Raw genomic sequence first — 22,147 nt, 5'->3', positions numbered from 1 at the left:
TTGATGCAGCCCAGAATTGCATTGGCTTTTTTAGCTGCATCACACTGTTGACTCTCTCAACACTGTTTACTGCTCTCAAGCCAGGTATCATCCATCCTGTATTTGTTCCTTTCATTTTTTATTTATTTTTGCCCAAGTGTAGAACTTTACATGTCTCCCTGTTAAAATTCATCTTGTTTGCTTTGGCCCAGTTGTCTAATCATTTTTCATACTTGTGGGGTGGCATGTCCAAATAAGTATTGCCAACTGATTACAACATGTTTACATGAGTATATGTGAATTATATCAATCCTGCATTTTAAAGGATAAATGAACCAGTTGTTCATTCCTGGTATAATATGTCCACATCACAAATACAGTGGTACCTCGGGTTGTGGACCCAATCCATTCCGGAGTGCCGCTCACACCCCGAAAGTCTGCAACCCGAGTAGCAATAGAGTGCATGCGCAAAAGCGTGATAGAGTGCTTTTGCTCATGCGCGAAGTGCGCAGAACACTTCTGCACATGTGCGCGTGGCAGAACCCGGAAGTAAACACTTCTGAGTCTGCTGCATTCGTATCCTGAAAGGGTGCAACCCGCAGCGGATGCAACCCAAGGTATGACTGTAAATTGAAAAGATAGGAACAGCTTTGTCTGCAGTAATAATTGGCAATGAGCTCATCTGCATGGAAATAAATGTTGGCCTATTGTATGATATATTCCCATTTACAGTCTTCATATTTATACATCAGAATGCCATAATGCTTTTGGATATTAGTAGAAAAGAGTAGCAATGTGGTTTGGGTAAATGGTTTTTCCTATATGTGAGCATAGCTCATTTTGTCTCTGTGCTCTAAGACTAAAAGAAGCAACAAATTATTTAATAAGTGCTTGTGCGTGAGAGAATGGTATGACCTAGAGGTGCTTGATCTAGGGAAACCCAGACAGATGTGTGGGATATAAATTATTATTATTATTATTATTATTATTACAGTATTATTATTAGCCTCCCAGGGATAATATTGGCATAATAAAACTGTCTTTCATTGTAGAATTGTTTCAAGGATTGCTGAGAAAATGTTAAAGCATGTTAATAATTAAGGGTAAGTGATATATAAATGCCAAGAACTATGATGACTATGAATTACAGAATATTATAGTTTGTATTCTTGATATAATGTCTGTAAACAAAAAGAACAGAAGGTTCTCATTCCGTGTAGCTGTCCAGTTAAATCAGGTGTTGGCAACCTTTGGCCCAAATGAAAACTCCCATCATCCTTGGCTGTGACCATGCTTGCTGAGGATGGAAAACCGGGGTGGGAACGGAATGGAGTGGTCTGGAAGAAGGCATTGCTGTTTGTCTTGAAATCTGAACAAGAGCACTCCAAACTACAAACCACCTACCCCAGTGCAAAATCCTATGCAGACTTACTCCTGCATAAATGGATGAAACCAGCTTCTCAAAAAGCACTTTTCAGGAGCAAAATGATGTGTAAGAGAATTATATTGTGTGTGTGAACTATGTAGAAAAAACAAGTACTCAAGCTCCATTGATTTTAGAATAAAATGTGTGCACGTAGCCAAACCTTTTTATATTTGCTCTTAGTGAATCCCACTGCATTTAGTGATACTTACGCCACAATAAGTGTGCATAGGATTTTAGTCTTCAGTTTCATCGAATCCAAATTGTAGAGTTGGAGGGTCCCTGGGGGTCATCTACTCCAAGCCCCTGCAATGCAGGAATCTCAACTAAAGCATCTATGACAGATGGCCATCCAGCCTCTTCTTAAAAACCTCCAAGGAACAAGAGTCCAGAACCTCCTGAGGGAGTCCATTTTACTGTTGAAGAGCTCCGACTGTTGGAAAGTTCTTTCCGATGTTTAGTTGGAATCTCCTGGCTTGTAACTTGAAGCCAGTTTGCTTGCTTGTTTATTCATGGACCATAAATTCTATTTATGTTCTAGGATTCAATCTGATACATATCTACACAGAAGCCCCTCTATACTTAATAGTACAACTCCAAGGAAATTTGTGCATGATTACAGCTTTAGGCTGCATTCTTATGCATACTAGGAAGTAATGCCCATTTAACTAAACAAGACTTATTTCTGAGTAAACATGCGTACACTTGGGTTCTTGTTCTCTGTCCTGTTTATACTTACACTGTAAAAAAAAACAGTATATTCTGGGAGCACTGTATCAATAACAACAGCAGCAGCAGCAGTAAGCTAGTATTTTTAGTTTATGAGCTAAAAAGAAACTTACAGGAACACTGAGCTTCAGTAGTTGAACATTTCACATACTCGACTTAGAAGATTTAAAAGTCACTGATGCAATCTCATATATATTTGGGTTGACTTTGGTTAGCAGCGAGAGAAAAAGATTGTACATGTTCAGAAGAACGGTCGTTTCAGTTGTCACTGCCGTAGGCACCTCAGAGATGTCCTGCATTTGCAAGCTGATAGGGAAGTTTTGAAGTGAGTTGGCATAATATGGATAACTAAGGTTGCCTTCCAGTGGAATAACTGATTGGTTCAAAACTGGGAAAGGAGTACGACAAGGCTGTATATTGTCTCCCTGCATATTTAACTTATATGCTGAATTCATCATGCAAAAGGCTGGACTGGATGAATCCCAAGCCAGAATTAAGATTGCTGGAAGAAATATCAACCACCTCAGATATGCTAATGACACAACCTTGATGGCAGAAAGTGAGGAGGAATTAAAGAACCTTTTAATGAGGGTGAAAGAGGAGAGCGCAAAATATGGTCTGAAGCTCAACATCAAAAAAACCCAAGATCATGGCCACTGCTCCCATCACCTCCTGGCAAATAGAAGGGGAAGAAATGGAGGCAGTGAGAGATTTTACTTTCTTGGGCTCCTTGATCACTGCAGATGGTGACAGCAGTCACAAAATTAGAATACGCCTGCTTCTTGGGAGAATAGCAATGACAAACCTAGACAGCATCTTAAAAAGCAGAGACATCACCTTGCCGACAAAGGTCCGTATAGTTAAAGCTGTGGTTTTCCCAGTAGTGATGTATGGAAGTGAGAGCTAGACCAATGGACCAGTGGACTATAAAGAAGGCTGATTGCCGAAGAATTGATGCTTTTGAGCTATGGTGCTAGAGGAGACTCTTGAGAGTCCCATGGACTGCAAGAAGATCAAACCTATCCATTCTTAAGGAAATCAGCCCTGAGTGCTCACTGGAAGGACATATCCTGAAGCTGAGGCTCCAATACTTTGGCCACCTCATGAGGAGAGAAGACTCCCTGGAAAAGACTGAGGGCACAAGGAGAAGGGGACGACAGAGGATGAGATGGTTGGACAGTGTTCTCGAAGCTATGAACATGAGTTTGACCAAACTGCGGGAGGCAGTGGAAGACAGGAGTGCCTGGCGTGCTCTGGTCCATGGGGTCACGAAGAGTCGGACATGACTAAACGACTAAACAACAACAACAAAGGTTGCCGTCTGTTTTGCAGACATGAGCTTCGTGACAGACATTTTTAATTGGCGTGGTTTGGAAAGCTGCCCCTGTTGGGTTTCTGCCTGCCAGGCAGCTGCCAAGTCGACGCAGCCAGCAATCTCTTTAAAGAAAATGGCAAGCTTATGAGCTTCCCTCGCTAGACCAGTTCACAGGAAACCCTGGTGGTGTGGCTAAGTCGAGGAGGCATATACGGTTTCATGATCAGGAAGCCGGATTCTCTCTCTGGCGGCAGCTTTGAGCCCTGCCGCCTCGAGCCCTGCCTGGGAGCGCCTTTCTTTCTCAGCTGCTGCCGTCAGAGCGAGAGGGAGGCGGCCCTGGCGGCGAGCAGAGCAGGTTCTCCTGTCGCTATTTGTAGCAGCGCACCAGAACTGGCTGGGCTTGAATGAAGCAAGACCGCGCCCGGGAGCGGCGCCTCGACCAGGAAGTGGCTGCCGAGGCTGCCAGGAAACGGTGCATCCGACTCGGAGCGCCAGAGAGCTGTAGAGGTGAGGAGACGGTTGTCGTTGTCGTCGTCCCTTCAGGTGGGACCCTCCGAGAGGGAACAATGCGAGCAAGGGGAAGGCGGGAGCTTTGGGGTGGGGGGCGCGTTCGGCTAGGAGGCAACTCCTTTCTGCCTGAGCCCTGAGGGGGAAGCAGCGTGTGCTCTGTCGGTGATGCACCTGCCGCCGATGGAGACGCCTGGAAACGGAGTTCCCCTTTGATGGACATCAAAGCGGGGGCGACGAGGAGGAGGCTGGGGCGCGCGAGCGCGTTTGGGATATCTTGCTTTGTGTCGTCACTCTCGCACACGCGCGAGTGGCACAGACTCCAGATAACTTAATGCCGTTAGGCTCTCCGCCTGCAAGCCTATGCCCGCTTATAACCTAGGAACAGAATCGCATTCGCAGAATTGTAGGGTTGGAAGGAACCCCGATAGTCATCTAGTCCAACGGTTGGACTCCAGCCCCCTTGGAATTAATCCCATGTAGTTTAGGGGAGTTTTTAATGTTTGGTGTTTTATCTTGTTTTTAATATTCTGTTATTAAATAGAATATACCCAGCCAAATGGGCGGAAATATAATAATAATAATAATTATTTATTTCATGGGACTTGCTTTTGAGTAGACATAGGCATCCCACAGTGATGCTCTTTAGTTTGTTTAAAAGGAAGGCCTTTAAATACACACACACACACTCCCTTTCAGTGTAAGCTTATGTACAATCCCCTCCCCAGGAACTTCACTTGCCTTCTTGGCAAACAACAAAACCCCAACACCCCTCTCCCCCCTCAGTCCTTTAAAATCTGATTTTATGACTGCTTTATTTGTGTGTTTTTTCTGTATTATTGTTAGGTTAAGTGTCCCAATATGGTCAAAGTGTATAGTTTTTTTAAATGAGTAAGCGAGCCACTGTAGTGAAGTGGTACTAAAATCAGGAAATTGTCTTGTATTGAGTCAGTTCATTAGTCCATAAAAAAATCCTTCCAGTAGCACCTTAGAGACCAACTAAGTTTGTCATAGGTATGAGCTTTCGTGTGCATGCACACTTCAGATACACTGAGACAGAAGTCACCAGACTCATTAGTCCATCTAGGTCAGTATGTATCATCAACATGGACTAGCAGTGGCTTTTCAGGATTTCAGGCAGGGGACTTTCCCAGACCTACTTGGAGATGTGGGATTGAATCAGGGACAGTTGCTATATCACTGAGTTATAGCTCTTTGGGGTTCCATTAAAGAGCACCAAACTGTCATTTAATGTTAGTCTTTTGTCGTGGGAGGTGCCATTTTAGGTGCAAAAGTATTTCAAGCAGGGCCAAAAGATTTCACTTCCACCTATTGGCATACTGCAGGTGGAAGTTGTATTCATGTGGAAATCACCCAGAGGACACTCCCTTGCCAGGAGACATGACCCAGAAGAAGCTTAAGGGCAATGGATTTGTTCTTGAACAAATTTGCATAATTGTGCCTTATGACAGATGACCATACATTTAGAATATTCAAGATATCTTTCTAAAGAACTTTGGTTACACAACTGAGCTTAACAGATCCTATCATCGATGGCACTATTTCCACATGTCTTGCACATTTATTTTCATGCATCTGCAGTACTATTATTCAGCTATGATACAATTACTTCACCAGCTTGATCCTCCTGAAGAGCTGCGATGAAAACAAAGGGTACTTTTTCAGATATGTTTCGCTGATCTTGGTGTTTGCAAATCCAAACTCTTGGATTCAGTTTGGTAAGAGGTGCTAGCCTGAAGGCAGAAGCAGTGAGGCTGTGTACGTACGTGCCCTGCAGTGTAGACTATCAACTTGCTTAGAATTTACTTATATGCTGTTGTGAGAGAGAAACTGTTATTCACTTGACACTTGATTTGTTTGCACTTCTGTCTCTTGTAAAGAATTCCATACAGCAGAGTTTGTGGCATTTTGCCTCTAAGGCAACTAGATCTGTAAAGTGCAGCCTAGCATGGTCTTAATCTTCAAGTGCTACTACATGTAAACATATATCTGAAGGAATACCAGGTGCTACTGAACAACTTAGTTTTACCTTGATATTTCTTCCTTCCAGAAGATGGTTTTGGAGACCTCAGGAACAACATAATTAAAAAAAAGTTTCTAAACTCTAATCCTGCAGCAACTCCATTGCTTGGTTTGCAACCCTTCTCAGTGCTTAATAGAATGGTGCAAAGTTTGATTTAAAGGTCCAGCTTCGGGAACATACTCTGTTGTGACAAGTTTGCAAAGTATTTTGAGGGCAGTCTCTTATATACACCCCAACCTTGACACCACTTTTAAGGCAAGTCTGCTGGAGACATCCGGAACACCTGCTCTCTTGCCACTTAACCTCCATAGCTAATACTGTAAATGCCAACCTGACTAAATGACTGCATTTCTGCCTCCTCCCATCCCTGTGTTGTACCATGGGTTCTATTCTTAATTTACTGTACATACAGTACGGTACCCTTTGGAAGGTTTGTAAGTATTACACACTATGGGGTAAGTGTAAACGTTTAATTCATATGTTGAGATGCATATAGTTGAAATTTTCTAATGTAGTCTGGCAACAGGTTTGCAGTTCATAGAGAACAGTTCAAAGGGTTTTAGGTGAACATTCTAACAATGAAGCTGGAATTTGGGATTGTAGTATGTGTACATATTGCCTTGAGAAACTGGCTCCAGAATTATGATGCCCAGGTCAACACAGCTTGGGCATGTTTATCCTGGTTTCATTAAGCAGTGGGCAAGATTACTGCTTGGCTAAAGATTGTCAAGTTGCTTGTATAGATTTTAATACAGGGGTGATTCTGATGGTCATCTCTTTCAAATCATGTTTTTATTTCCCTCTGTTTTCTTTATTTCTTATATTAGCATGAAAATGCTAAAAAAAATGCTTTGCATTGAAATAATCGCTTTCAAATTTACATTCTTTTGTTATCTTCTCATAACTACCGTAGCTGAGAAATGTTGTTGTAGCATGATCAGTAACACTTTTCTTATAAAAATATGTACTAGGAAGACGAATCAGCCACTCATAGTCATGGTCAGTGACACCAAAGGGGAAATGTAAAGGACATTAATCAATGTGACAGTTGGTTCTGTTGAAAACCTGAAACCAATAGCTGAAGCACTTGAATAATAAACATCTGAAGCTGATACTCAAGTAAATGGCTGAACTTCCACCTGGGATTCGCTTGATCACTTTCTTTACAAGAGACCAGTGGTAAGTTATAGTCTATTGCTTTGGCCTGGTCAGGCTTTGACGTTCTCTTAAACAAATCTAAATTCAAATATTAAGTTCTAATAAGAATGAACAGCGATGCATTTTGCTTAAAGGTGTATTTCTGTATAGACTTTACATTATAATAATCACTACAGTCGTACCTTGGTTGACGAACACCTTGCGACTCAAATGTTTTGGCTCCCGAATGCCACAAAGCCGGGAGTGAATGTTCCAGTTTGTGAATGTTCTTTGGAACCCGAACATCCAACGCAGCTTCCGATTGGCTGCAAGAGCTTCCTGCAGCCAGTCAGAAGCCGCACCTTGGTTTTCATATGTTTTGGAAGTCGAACAGACTTCCAGAATAGATTCCGTTCAACTTCCGAGGTACTTCTGTACTATTATGCTTGAAAAAATGAAAACGGATACCTGTGCTTTGCATTGTGTTTGGGAATAATAATAATAATAATAATAATAATAATAATAATAATAATTTATTAATTATACCCCACCCATCTGGCCGGGTTCCCCCAGCCACTCTGGGCGGCTTCCAACAAAACACTAAAATACAGAAATCCATCAAACATTAAAAGCTTCTCTAAACAGGGCTGCCTTGAGATGCCTTCTAAAGGTCTGGTAATTGTTGTTCTCTAAAGGTCTGGTAATTGTTGTTCCACAGGGTGGGTGCCACTACCGAGAAGGCCCTCTGCCTGGTTCCCTGTAACTTGGCTTCTCGTAGCGAGGGAACCGCCAGAAGGCCCTCGGAGCTGGACCTCAGTGTCCGGGCAGAACGATGGGGGTGGAGACGCTCCTTCAGGTATACTGGACCGAGGCCATTTAGGGCTTTAAAGGTCAACACCAACACTTTGAATTGTGCTCGGAAACGTACTGGGAGCCAATGTAGGTCTTTCAGGACCGGTGTTTGTGGTCTTTGTGGTCTCGGCGGGAAGAGGAATGTCCTCCTTTAAACTGAATTGTGAAGTTCAAATTTGGGGTGTGTGTGTATGCAGGGTGTGTATGTGTGTGTACACACACACACACATGCACATACTTATTTCTAACTAATATTGCAGTATAGCTATGGGACACGTTTCCACTTTGACAAGCCCCCTTCCCGCTCCTTGAACCCAGGTATATTTAGGGTTAGGTTTGTCATCTGACCAGAAAGAAATTGGCCTTCTCTTAAACCTTTAACAATACCATGATGTGCAAAAGAAGCCAGGCGAAGCTTTCCACAGCATGGAGTTTGGCAGGTGACAACATTTATGTTCTGGTCATCAAGCTTCTGTGAAAGGTACAGCTACAGAAGCAGATTGAAGAGCTGGCAGCCGTGCTTATCATCTGGCTATCCCACCACCCAGAACTGCTATGCAGCAATTGCCACCAATTCCTGGGAGCTGCTCTGACTCAACCAGCCACAGCAGCATTGGTGGCTGCCTCTTGGCACAACCTCTGGGCTTGATTCCAGTTGTGTCTGACATTTGCCAGGAATTGACTGCTGGGGGTGGGAGATGTGTCCGTGTAGCAGCTTTCAAGATCACCCTAGCACCCCACCTCATCACCCCAGCCTCATTAATAATAGTTACTGTTCATCTCAGTACTTTTTTTTTGCATGGTTAGAACATTGTGCAATATAAACAGAAAGTGCTTAACCTATTATAGTTAACCTTTCACTCTTGTTTGATTTAGCTTCTACATCAGTGTAAATATTGGAAATAAAAACAGAAACTAGATATAACAATGGAACAGCCTAAATGATTGCAAGTATATAGCTGCAAATAATGGAATTATAAATGTTTGTTCTGTTCACAGGTACAGGGCTCTGACATTTGTCCTGACTTTTATGCTGTATGCTAGTTTCCACTTATCAAGGAAACCAATCAGTATAGTTAAGGTAAGTAACAAGGAAATATCTTTCTAACATATCTGACATCACACAAGGAAGTATACATTTTTAAGCTACATAAAAGTGTTGTTACAGTATGCATTACAATACAGCAATAAAACTGTGACATGCTGTACAGTAATAAAAAGACATTAAAATGTTCATAATGATTGAGAGCCCACATGGAACATCCAGTTCTACAAGGGCTTCTGCACTGTGTGTACTATAAGTAGATGTCAAGATGCCTGCAATCTGTGAAAATATACAAAGGCTATGTGTACAAAGGCAAATCAAAAGTGTCATTTATAGTGCAGTGAAATTGAAAATAAGTATGCACTCAATCTTCAGATTTTGCCAGACTGTCTCCTCATGTTCAAAACAGGTAATCAAATTCCTACCCAAACCATAATTATGTTGCTAAGGCTCAACATTTCAATCCATGGCAACCAATTCTATTGGGATCCAATTTGTGCCTAATCTTTACTCATCATTCGCTTTCTCTGTCCTAGCTAATTCACAATCTTTCTGTTTTATTATTTTGTTGTTTACACTCTCACTTCTGCCAAGGAGCTCAGGATGGTATACAAAGTTTTTTCAAGCCCCTTTATCATTTTATCCTCACCACTCCCTACCCCTGGGAGCTTGCACTGAGAGAGTGCTATTGACTCAAAGTCAGCCAGTGAGCATTCTGTCAGAGTGAGGATCTGAACCTGATTTTCCCTGATTCTAGTCCAGGGGTCTCCAAACTAAGGCCCGGGGGCCGGATGCAGCCCAATCGCCTTCTCAGTCTGGCCCGCGGACGGTCCGGGAATCAGCGTGTTTTTACATAAGGGACCTGCCTGGTGTTTTTACATGAGCAGAATGTGTCCTTTTATTTAAAATGCATCTCTGGGTTATTTGTGGGACCTGCCTGGTGTTTTACATGAGTAGAATGTGTCCTTTTATTTAAAATGCATCTCTGGGTTATTTGTGGGGTGTAGGAATTCGTTTATATTTTTCTCCAAAATATAGTCCGGCCCCCCACAAGGTCTGAGGGACAGTGGACTGGCCCCCTGCGAAAAAAGTTTGCTGACCCCTGTTCTAGTCTAATATTCTAAGCACAAGCATGTTTCTGCAGTCCTTCCTCATCCAGCCACTAGAACTGTACAAGGAACAAAATGAATGGATCAAGAATAAGTATACTGTGCCCTCCAGATGCTGTTCGACTCCTAATTCCCATCAGCCCCAGCCCCCAGCCAATGTGACCAATGAAAAAATACTGTGAGAGCTGCAGTTCAGCTACATCTGGAGTGCACTGTGTTGACAACCCCTGCTCTAATATATCATTTCTGCAGACTTGCTCAGCAATCAAATAATGCTCTACAGCAGGCACCCCCAAACTGCGGCCCTCCAGATGTTTTGGCCTACAACTCCCATGATCCCTAGCTAACAGGACCAGTGGTCGGGGAAGATGGGAATTGTAGTCCAAAACATCTGGAGGGCCGAAGTTTGGGGATGCCTGCTCTACAGGAACAACCAATCCTCCAACATGACAGTTATAGTGTTCCTGGACAACAATATGTAATTATATATAGCCTAGACTATTAAAATAATATATACTCTCAACCTTTGAAATATTCCTGTATCACATTTCTTCGAGGCAATGGAGCAGGGCTGCCCTGGATCTGCTGTATCCGAAACAAAACCATTCCAGCTAGGCTGGAGCTGGTACAGGAAAAAGAAGGAAATAGCTTCCCTCTCCAACTTTGGATACAGAGGCCAAGCCACACTGCCTCACTGCTCCTGACTGGAGCTTAGCATGGTTCTATTATTCTATTTAAAATCTGCTTATGTGGACAACTTTCTGCCTTTATTTGATTCCTTTTACTAGTCCCACGCTTTACTGTATGGAAAACTGACTCGAGGCATGCAAGTGATTGAGTCATACTCTGTCAAATTTTGTCTCTTATTGCTTATCCATAAGAAGGATGAGGCCTCATGGAAATTTGCAGTCTCTTAACATAACTAAATTTTCTTTTAAAAAAAAGCATGCAAAGCTGGATTTCATTGAGGCTATTATTCAAATCTTTTTAAGGTGGAAAGAAAGCCTTTTGACTGGTAAACATCTCTAAACAGCAAGACCTATTTTGAACAGGGCAAGCCCAGGATGTTTTGTTGCTTGAGGCAAAACACTCTACTACAGCCCCTCACAGTTCTGGGCCTGTGCTGCTGCTCTGCCTGCCCTGTGCCCTCACCTGCACCTCTGTGTCCCACCGGCACAGTAGGGAGAACACATCAAAGCACAGAGGAGGTGGCGGTGGCAGTAAGCAGTATGTTCCTCGGGCCCAGATCTGCCGCCTGAGGCAACAACCTCAACTTGCCCCATAGGTGGGCTGGCCCTGATTTGAAATATTGGTAAAGTAAAAATAGTCTATTTGGTTCTATGCAATGAGGCGTTCTGTTAGATTAATTTTATTACTTTAATTTAGGGAGAACTACATAAGCATTGTAATACTCCACAAGTTATTGAGCATAACACCTACAAAGAATATGCCATCCAGATTCAGCCTGTTAAAAAAATGGCTAATGAGTCACGCTGTGGTTGGGAGCCATTTGGTAAGTAGTCTATTCCCCCCACCCCCATTTAACTGGAATATAATCTAAAGGAAAAAATTGTATTGTTTTGTTCTGCAGTTCCTCACAGTTCTGTGCACTCCTGCACATAGGAACTGATATGTGGGGTGGGGTGGCTGGCAATGGGGGAAAAGAATGCCCAAACTTTGTCATACAGTGTGGGAGACTCAGGCATGTTTGAAACTTCACCTGTGAAAATAAATCTTGTATTGTGCAAGATGTTCCACTTTTTAAAGACCTGGTATAATTCTGGAGACTATAATGAATGCCCGTTATATCAAGCTGAACAATTTATTCATGAATGGTAGAAACCATGCAGGCATTAAGCACAATTTGCTTAAGTAGCAAACTATCATTTTAACCTGCTAGAATCCCTCTTTGAAGTTGCAAAGAGACTGAATATGTATTTTTCAGACTTTTTAATGGCTATTTGTGCCTTAAAAATTCAATCTTATGAACTTTAACAAACATGTGTTCCTAGATAAGAGCAACTACAAACAGTTGTTGGGAGCCCTGGATTATTCATTCCTATGTGCTTATGCGGTTGGGATGTATCTGAGGTAAAATTCTTTTACTCTTTTTAAAATCCTTTTTCATGCTTTCAAGTTGTAAATATATGATTGCTTAATCTCCGATCTTCTACTGGGCTCAGTTGCTTACAAGCTTTTGAGGAGCGGAGGAAGGAATTATTGAAGAGGAGAATAAAATTTAGGAGACCATGTGCCCTAGGCTTTAGGAATGTAGATTCTAGAGTACAGAATATTCCCTATTACAGTAGCTCACCAAAATTGCTTAAAAAGGAACAAATTCAAATCCTACCTCTACTGTGGCTGAGAAGAATCGATCATGATTTCAGATGAGCACTATCAGCTCATGACTTCGAGTCTTGTTACTGAATACAAACCAAAAGGTTTGGCTTGAAATATGAAAACTGAATACAAACGACTCACAATAACTCAACTTTGTAAAGTTTCTCAAATTGTTCTTTTTATTACAGTGCTACTACAATTTTATTGGTAAACTTTGCATTTTCAGGATTTTAACCATAGTTTAACATGCAAATGCCCATGTAATATCTTCAGATTTTAAGGGTTGTATATGCTCAGCATGCTTCAAAAATCAATCCCTTTTTATTTTGCCTGAATTCAAAGTGGCATAATAGGTGAACGTTTGCCTATCCGGTATTATCTCACTGGAGGGATGTTTGCCAGCGGACTCTTCACTGCTATGTTTGGATTTGGTTACTTCTATAATATACACAACCTGTGGTTCTACATCGTGGCTCAGGTAGGCCCACCTGTGTTTCTTTTCTCACTTGGAATTTTCAGACATGACAAAAGAAAAGAACTGCCTTTTGGGAACTGTCTAAAAATCCACTTAGTTTCCCATGACAGCCTGTCCATAGTACCTCCTGTGACAAGGGATACTGCAGGGGTGAGGAACCTCTGGCCTGCAGGCCAATCTTGACCTACCAGCGGCTCAGATTTGGCCCATGAAGCTTTCTTCCCTAATCCATGCCCACCTGCCTCACATGTGATGTTAGTTGTGACATCATGTGTGGGCCAAGTAGAAATGGAGCTGCCAACACACAGTCAGGAACTTTAAAATGTGTTTTGGCAAGGGAAAGCACTACTAAGTGTTGAACTGTTAGGAAGTCTATATCTTCTCTTTCATGCTGGCACACAAGCTGTGGAAACTCCTCTAGAGGAGACTTTCCCAATCTGGCATCCTCTAGGTGTGTTGAACTGCAACTCCCTGCAACTCACCATTGTCTATGTTGGCTAGGGCTGATGGAAGTTGCCATCCAAAACATCTGGAGAACAACAGGTTGGGGAACAGTGCTCTAGAGCAGGCTTCCTCAAACTCACCCCTCCAAATGTTTTGAGACTACAATTCCCATCATCCCTGACCACTGGTCCTGCTAGCTAGGAACCATGGGAGTTGTAGGCCAAAAACATCTGGAGGGCTGAGTTTGAGGAAGCCTGCTCTAGAGCATTTGGGAATAAATGGGTGGTCATTATTCACCTGCGACCATTGGGACTGGCAAGTGGGGGGGGGGAGTTGACATTGCTGTCTAGGAAACAAAGAATATATAACAATGAGGATTGTCTAGGCTTTGTGTTTGGCTGATATATTTAACACAACTTTGAATATTATTTTTTATGCTGGCTTCTTGGACATACAGCATTATCTGGCGAAACAGTTGTTTCAAGATAACTATTGCAAAGTTTTAAAATTTCAGATGGCTAATGGATTGGTGCAGACTACTGGCTGGCCCAGTGTGGTTACCTGCATTGGCAACTGGTTTGGGAAAGGAAGGTAAATCTTTTATAATCTGTTTGTCTTGGGTGGGGTTGGACACATTGCAAACTAAGTGAGATAGTCTGCCTCATAACTCAGTAACTCACATAACTCAGTAGCTCCCAGATGCTTCTCTGGCTGCTTGCTTGTTGCTGACCTGGGCTGGTCTCATCTACCTGCCTTCTTCCAATATGTCACAGGGAGTGCTGCTTAGAAATGCTCTTGTCTAAGCAAGTGGGCAGAGAGGCAGGCAGCATAAGCCACAAACGCTAGCAGGCACTGCTCTGCTCACACAATTCATGCAGGTGCCCTTCTGCTGCACTGCAGCTTTTGTTTGAGCAGGTAGCAAGCGGGTTCCAGGCAGAGCGGTGAATGAATGATGGCAAGATGTTGGAGGTCACAGCTGTGTTGTGCCACCTAGCCTGCCCTGAACCCTCTTTCCTAGCCTGCTACTCTCTGGTGTGGTGGAGGACGCTATCCCAACAGCTCTAAAGTAAAAATTGGTTGCCATGCTGGTCAACATCTGAATGGGGAATCAGGAGCTACCATCTTGTCCTTCACCTTGGGCAGGCCAAATTCTTCGGTCAGTTCTGCATACATAGGAAAGCACATCAGAAGCCAACACAAAATCTACCTAGACATCCCCTAACTCAAAATATTTCAAGTACTGAAAACTTAAATGCACTAATGTCTCACCTGGATAAAATGAATGTTGATGAAAAGTTCTAAAACAGACCATTTTCCTTTGTTTATTATAGGAGAGGACTGATCATGGGATTATGGAACTCGCACACTTCAGTGGGGAATATTTTAGGCTCTCTAATAGCTGGCTATTGGGTGTCTACCTCCTGGGGTTTGTCCTTTGTGGTGCCTGGCGTTATAATAGCTTTAATGGGGATTGTCTGCTTCCTGTTTCTTATTGAACGTAAGTACAGTACCTGTTCTGAAATGAATTTATGCAAAACTGAGCAGGTTTTGGGATGTGATAAATGTAATTGATCAATATTGTTCATAGACCATACACACACCCAAAAAACCCTCTAGCTTGTGCTGTATTAAAAAAAAAAGAGGTTGAGTGTGCATGCAGGGTAAAGTGGATGAATGGAACAGAAGAATGTGTATGTGATTCTGCAGCCTTATCCTCACCTCCAGGTTTGGTTACAAACCAAGATTATGGGTAACTTGGAGTTGACACAATGCAGTTACTAAAATTTGCATCTAGTCAGAAGCCTGCTTTCATGATAATTATGCATTTTAGGTGCATTTTTGGGTGCATTTTTAGATATTGTGTGCTAGCAGCATTTTGTAAAATAAACCATAAACATTTCCACAAGCGCTTGGAAGATATCCATGAATTTCTGTGTTTCTGTTGTGTTATTTCAGATCCTAGGGATGCAAACTGTACAAGTTCATCATCCAGTGTAAGTAATTACTCATTAATTGCATTTTCTCCATTTCCAATTTCACCTCTACTTACCTCTACTTACGAATTTAATGCGTGAATTTAATGCGTAAGTACCTCTACTTACGAATTTAATGCGTTCCGAACGCACATTTGTAAGTAGAAAAATTGTAAGTCAAATCCCATAGAAATGCATTGGGAGAAAAAATTCGTAAGTCGAAGCAACCCTATCTAAAAATTCGTAAGTAGAAAAATCCTATCTAAACAGCATCCAAGATGGCGGACGGAGCTCCATTCGTAAGTAGAAACATTCGTAAGTAGAGTTATTCGTAAGTAGAGGTACCACTGTACTAGTTTTCAACCAGCATGTGTGGGGTATAGTGAGTGTACATAAAGGAGAAAAGAAGCTGGTTCAGAGTGAAAGCTGGAAAAAAAATCTCATTTCCCCTCTTTTTCTTGAACCTTCTGCTTGAAAGACTACTGTACACCTCAAAGGCTTGAAAGCACTAGTTTGCCGTAATAAACCTATGTGACCCCCTCCCCCCAAAAAAATCTGGGGTGGAAAATAGGGAAGTGTTCATGAAACACACACACAAAAACACACGGGCCAGGATGAACGGGCTAAATATGTTTGCCTCATGTGCAGTATAAGGGAAAGTATCTGAGTTTATGTATTACCAAGCTTTCCAGTTGTCATTGCAGTTAAAAGAGAAAAAAGATTGAAGCCTAATCCTAATGTTTATTTAGATGCCTCATTGACTTTAATAAGGCTGTTTTTCAAGTAGGATTGTAGTAGTATTGTTCTTAATATCTCTTATAAAAATATCTTTCAGAATTCAAAAAGTTACATGAATGGGCCAGATAGATACACCATTCAGAAACCAGAATTAAGCGCTAAGAAAACAAGCTTATCTTGGGTAAATCAAAAATACTTTCATAATTAGATTTTTCTTGCATGAATTCATATATAAAGCAAATTACCTTAATGCTTTGGGTGGGATGGGGGAATGATTGCCTGAAACAACATTTGCTTAATCACATAATTTCCAACTGTCCCTGTTTATGAGAGACAGATGTGACCTTCTGTTTTCTGCCCTTGGTAAATGAGTGTTTCTATTTTGTTCCTTCTTCTGCCTTTGGGAAGATTTGGAAGATGTATTTTTAAAAGAATGTTAGTATATATGCACATGTGCATAAGCTTCTCTTCCAGCCCTGTGCAACTGAATATCCTGACAGTTAATTTCAGTGAATGTGTTTCAGTTTCTGCTATTTTATTTAATTAGAAACAAATTCATTGTGAACTTAAGCAATGCATTCTCAAGTTTTAACAGAGGGCACTTATGAATACAGTCCATGTGGTTTAGAAAGCATTGCAGAGAAATGTGGGTGTGGTGAGTAGCATTTAGACAGCAGCTTTTAGCAAGGAGTAATAATAGATCATTAGTATGAGAAGAGGGGTGTTTTGTGTATGCAAGAGTGGTCCTGTCTTATCCTGCGAGATGTTGGAGGGCATGTAAATATGTATTTATTTGCTTGAAGTTAGCAGTGCAAGTGGTAAGTTTAGCAGTATCTTCCTTTTTGCAAGATTTATTGCACAGTGGCTTATGCAATATCTTATTGATTGTAAAACTAACAGCACCACCCAAATGTGGATAATGATTTAGCTCTCTGCACACAGAGAGCAGGGTACACAGATTCTATGCACAAAAGCCTGGGCAAGAAAGTTCATAATAACGTGAGCAGTAGCAACTATCCTTGGCCAAGGTCTTCCACTCCTTCCTGCAGACTCAGGGCTCCTCCAAACGGCCTGTTTGTTCAGCATTCATTCTGATTTGCAGGCACAAAGCTTATGGGGTGCTCAGATTGCATCCAGTCTTTATTGGGGTTTTGTTCTTTCTGATTTGTTTGTGGGTGTGAAAATGAGCATCCATCCTTCATTCATTCTGATTTGCTTCCTATTAATCACCCTGCACTTTCAAATACTGTGCATGAGATGTTGCCTAGATACTGCTTCACCATAACCCATTATCTAACGACCTACCTCCATATGGAGCTGGTATGTCCCATTGTCCAGTTAGTGTGTTTCCTCCTTTAAGAAAACACCTCTTGAATTGGGGCTAATTCTGTTAATATCCTGAGGAAAGACCTCCCCTAAGAAAGTACTAGCTAATGAGGCCATATGGCATACGCTTGAAGAAATCCATACATAATAGCATTTTTGTCGAGTTGAATATGTCATATGAGAATTGGTCTTGCGGCAGGTAACATCCTATATAATAATGTCCAAGTTGTCCCTGCGTCCAGTTGTCCCGTGTGTCCCTGAGGTACTGCGCATGTGCCCCAGGGATACAGGGATTGGACAGCAGAGACTGCCCGCGCGCACTCTCCCCCCCCTGCCTCCTCCAACCGCCGCTCCCGCCGGACACCGCCTCACTGCAGGGCACGTCAGGGAAGCGAGGGTGGAGGCCGGCGAAGGCCTCCTCACAACCCTCCCTGGCCCGTGAGAGGAGCGGCGGTTGGAGGAGGCAGGGGGGGGAGAGTGCACGCGTCCTTCCTGTCGGCGGCTGGGGGAGAGGAAGGAAGGAGAAAGCGCTCCTCCGTTCCTGTCCCCCTGCCGCCGACAGCCAGGACGGGTCCCAGGGTTCGGAGAAGCGCTGCACAAGCGCTTCTCCGAACCCTGGGATGTCTGCTTCCTGTCGGCGGCTGCGGGAGAGGAACGGAGGAGGAGAAAGCAGCGCTTTCTCCTCCTCCGTTCCTGTCCCCCTGCCGCCGACAGCAAGGACAGGTCCCAGGGTTCAGAGAAGCGCTGTGCAAGCGCTTCTCCGAACTCTGGGATGTCTGCTTCCTGTCGGCGGCTGCGGGAGAGGAACGGAGGAGGAGAAAGCAGCGCTTTCTCCTCCTCCGTTCCTGTCCCCCTGCCGCCGACAGCAAGGACAGGTCCCAGGGTTCAGAGAAGCGCTGTGCAAGCGCTTCTCCGAACTCTGGGGTGTCTGCTTCCTGTCGGCGGCTGCGGGAGAGGAACGGAGGAGGAGAAAGCAGCGCTTTCTCCTCCTCCGTTCCTGTCCCCCTGCCGCCGACAGCAAAGACAGGTCCCAGGGTTCAGAGAAGCGCTGTGCAAGCGCTTCTCCGAACTCTGGGATGTCTGCTTCCTGTCGGCGGCTGCGGGAGAGAAACGGAGGAGGAGAAAGCAGCGCTTTCTCCTCCTCCGTTCCTGTCCCCCTGCCGCCGACAGCAAGGACAGGTCCCAGGGTTCGGAGAAGCGCTGCGCAAGCGCTTCTCCGAACCCCAGGATTCTAGCGCCCGTTATTAAACGGGCTGAAAACCACTAGTGATTCCATAAGTAAGTTTAAATTGCTTCAGCCATTGGTGTTTCAAAAGTAGTTTACGGTTCCAATTAACCTATTAAAATGCAAAGTTATTTCATGTTAACAGTGCATTAATATATGAGTGGCTTGGTTTATTGCCTTCATTGAACTTGATGGGGTCTTTTGTAGGATCCAGAGAAGCACTGCCTGCTCCCTGACTATGAGAAGTGCAACAAGTCACTGAATCCTAACAATGGAGGCTGTGAGGAAACTGAAAACAGGAAGTCTGCTATAAGTTTTTCTGGAGCTTTGCGAATACCTGTGAGTATACGTTGCCATATTCAAATCTGGACTGAGGCTTGGCCCTTATATTTTTCAGTAGATGAAAGTAATAGTAATAGTAACAACTTCTACTGTGTCAGCTTCTCCAGTGACAGTAGCATAGCTGCCAAGTTTTCCCTTTTCTCGCGAGGAAGGCTATTCACCATAAGGGAAAATCCCTTTAAAAAAGGGATAACTTGGCAGCTATGCAGTAGCCATGCCATGGAAACAAAACATAATGCATCATAAAATAAAAAAATTCCTTCAGTAGCACCTTAAAGACCAACTAAGTTTTTATTTTGGTATGAGCTTTCGTGTGCATGCACACTTCTTCAGATAAGAGAAAGAGAAGTTGCTGAATTACAACTTATCACCAAGCTCAAAACCATGGAGGGACCTGGTTTGAACAGAGATATCGGATTCTTATCTCATTATACATGATAAGCGATCTTCAGCCATCTCAACCCTTGCTTTTTCATGCAAAACCATTTGCAGTCGTTTTCGGTCATCAACAGCTATCAGTCAGTCAATCACCCACTTCCACCACCCTTCTGAGTGATCCCCCCTCCCCTCCCCATCCCCACCCCCTCCCCACCCCTTCTCTACATAAGTGCCTGGGGACTCCTATTTCACTGTATCTGAAGAAGTGTGCATGCACACGAAAGCTCATACCAAAATAAAAACTTAGTTGGTCTTGAAGGTGCTACTGAAGGAATTTTTTTATTTTACTTCGACCCAGACCAACACGGCTACCTACCTGTAACCATAATGCATCAATAAGAAGTACCTGGTTGTGTGCAATATCTGAACCATGAACCAGCCTGGGCCTCACAGTCTGCAGCAAGGGCTCATGTGTGTCTCATCTAATGGAAATGTGGAGGGCAGCTACCCAAGAACCGGTTTTTCCAGCTGTGGCTCCTCATCTGTGGAATGCTCTCCCCACAGAAACACAGCCTAAGGCATTTTTATTTACTCAGTATTTTGCTGATTGAGTTAACCTGTTAGTGATTTTGTATGCCTTTCTAAATTTGCCTTTTAGTTGTTTTTTCTGTTTGTATATTATTTTAAGTCATTTTGAGAAATTTCTTTTTGGTATAAAATGACTAAGAAACTAAATGATGAATACCGTATTGGCCTGAATATAAGCCGCACCTGAATATAAGTTGCACCTTTAAAACTGGAGGAGGGGAAAAAGGAAAAACATATTCAAATATAAGCTGCTCCATTCCTCGCTGTTCCTAGCTGCATACTGGGGGGGGGGAGCCACAGTGCGTTGCCAATGGCCTTTCCCCTTCCTTGCTCTCTCCCTTCCCGGCCTTGGGTTGGAGGATGGGGGACTAAGCGCTCCTGGTGCTGTTTGGCCGTGCTCCTGGCTGCATACCGTAAGGTCGCGAATATAAGCCGCACTTAAACTTTTCACGGTTGGCATTTGGGGGGAAAGTGAGTCTTGTTTGCAGGCCAATACGGTAATAGCTGCATCAATTGCCCCTGATCAATACTCCCCATTTCAGTGCTGATGCTACTGGTATGCTTAAAAGAAAATAAGAATTAAAAATTATTTTATCTTCCGTTCTTTGTAGGGAGTTGTAGAATTCTCTCTCTGCCTGTTATTTGCCAAACTGGTCAGCTACACTTTTCTTTTCTGGCTTCCATTGTACATCACAAATGTAGGTAAGTATCTGTGTTTAAAGAATCTTGTGTATGTGATCCACATAAAGATAAACGTATTCCAAAGTAAGGTAAATGTAAAAAGGTAAAGGGCCCCGGGACGGTTAAGTCCAGTCAAAGGCGACTATGGGGTTGCAGCGCTCATCTCGCTTTTCAGGCCGAGTGAGCCAGCATTAGTCCTAAGACAGCTTTCCAGGTCATGTGGCCAGCTTGACTAAACCACTTCTGGCGCAACGGGACACCATGACGGAAGCCAGAGCACATGGAAACGCCGTTTACCTTCCTGCTACAGCGGGAATGAATGGCTGACAAAAGGGAGGAGAGTATTTTCAAGGTGGATATTATTATTATTATAATTTATATCCTGCCCTTCCTCCCAGTGGAGCCCCGCCCCTTCACAGTGATAATCGGAGGTTAAAGCAAGTAATTGGGTCTCTCACTCACCCAAAGAGACCTCTTGTGTACACAAAACCAGTGCTAATGATGATTGCGTCCTCCTATCAGCTGATGTAATGGGAGGGTGGTCCTGCTTGATTTTGCAAGGCATCATTACTATCCTTTGCAAAATGCTGCTTCTGCAGAGTATAGCAATGATGCCTTGCAACATCAAGCAAGATCCCCCCTTCCAACCATGTAATTGCTAATAGCAGCTTTGGAAGTTGGTGAATTACACCGGGAAAGAGTAAAGCACCCATTTCCAGACCACCATTTTTGCAGCCTTGAAAGTTGCCCCACAGGGCTGCTAGTTATCAAAACAAAACACAACTAGTCATGGATCTCCCACACCACATCTGAGTTTGCCCTGAATAACTTGGAACAGATACCTATTTTGTATGCATTATAATATATAACCTTAATTCTTAGTGCTGCCTGCCAACTTGTTAAACTTATATCTTGCCTTTCTTCCATCATGAACGCAAGACCCCCACATATGGGGGCAGTCAGCCAGTTTTGTGGCTCCTGAAAAAAATCTAAGTTATTCCTGCTGTATTTTTTTATTTCCTTCACTGACAGAACATATTGATGCTAAACGAGCAGGCGATCTATCCACACTATTTGATGTTGGAGGAATCTTTGGTAAGTTTGCAACTTAGTGTTTGATACTTTAAAACTTCACACATAGAATCGATGTTTCTAAATTGACTTGATATTCTTAAACACAGAGGCAAGAGCTATGGAGAAAAGCAGGTGGTGGGAACTGGTCAGACAAAGTGAGCTGCTGAGCTGAGAAAGTGAGAATATTAAGCAGATGATGGTTTTTGTAGCAGGTGGGGCACAAAAAAATGTAATACAATATTTAAACCAATTCACATCTAAATACCTACATAACTAATATAGCAGTACCATCATACTCAAAACTGACTTCACCCATCACCTCTAAAGCCTTATGAAAGAAATGTGCAAAACAAGTACACTGTCAAGGTAAAGTTACAGGTAGGTAGCCGTGTTGGTCTGAGTCGAAGCAAAATAAAAAAATTC

The 22,147-nt window shown here is 43.0% G+C and overlaps 1 protein-coding gene across 3 annotated transcripts in view; it reads left to right on the top strand.

The window, feature by feature from the left end:
• Positions 1 to 2,982: 2,982 nt before the first annotated feature.
• Positions 2,983 to 22,147, top strand: part of SLC37A1 (solute carrier family 37 member 1) — a 32,902-nt gene continuing 13,737 nt past the window's right edge. Inside the window, exons 1-13 of one of the 3 annotated variants that reach the window (XM_035115531.2) lie at positions 3,005 to 3,953; positions 6,969 to 7,176; positions 8,986 to 9,067; positions 11,527 to 11,653; positions 12,153 to 12,231; positions 12,823 to 12,958; positions 13,914 to 13,990; positions 14,731 to 14,897; positions 15,356 to 15,393; positions 16,208 to 16,291; positions 18,869 to 19,000; positions 20,581 to 20,671; positions 21,683 to 21,745. In XM_035115531.2, coding sequence (XP_034971422.1) covers positions 7,121 to 7,176; positions 8,986 to 9,067; positions 11,527 to 11,653; positions 12,153 to 12,231; positions 12,823 to 12,958; positions 13,914 to 13,990; positions 14,731 to 14,897; positions 15,356 to 15,393; positions 16,208 to 16,291; positions 18,869 to 19,000; positions 20,581 to 20,671; positions 21,683 to 21,745 — 1,132 coding nt within the window. In that variant the 5' untranslated portion in view covers positions 3,005 to 3,953; positions 6,969 to 7,120. Of the gene's footprint in view, positions 3,990 to 6,968; positions 7,177 to 8,985; positions 9,068 to 11,526; positions 11,654 to 12,152; positions 12,232 to 12,822; positions 12,959 to 13,913; positions 13,991 to 14,730; positions 14,898 to 15,355; positions 15,394 to 16,207; positions 16,292 to 18,868; positions 19,001 to 20,580; positions 20,672 to 21,682; positions 21,746 to 22,147 lie in introns of all 3 variants that reach the window. The other 2 variants (XM_035115532.2, XM_035115533.2) reach the window with 2 other exon arrangements.

Source organism: Zootoca vivipara, chromosome 4, assembly GCF_963506605.1.
Source record: "Zootoca vivipara chromosome 4, rZooViv1.1, whole genome shotgun sequence".
In the NCBI taxonomy this organism is placed as follows: domain Eukaryota; kingdom Metazoa; phylum Chordata; class Lepidosauria; order Squamata; family Lacertidae; genus Zootoca; species Zootoca vivipara.
This window is presented reverse-complemented; position numbering and strand designations above follow the sequence as displayed.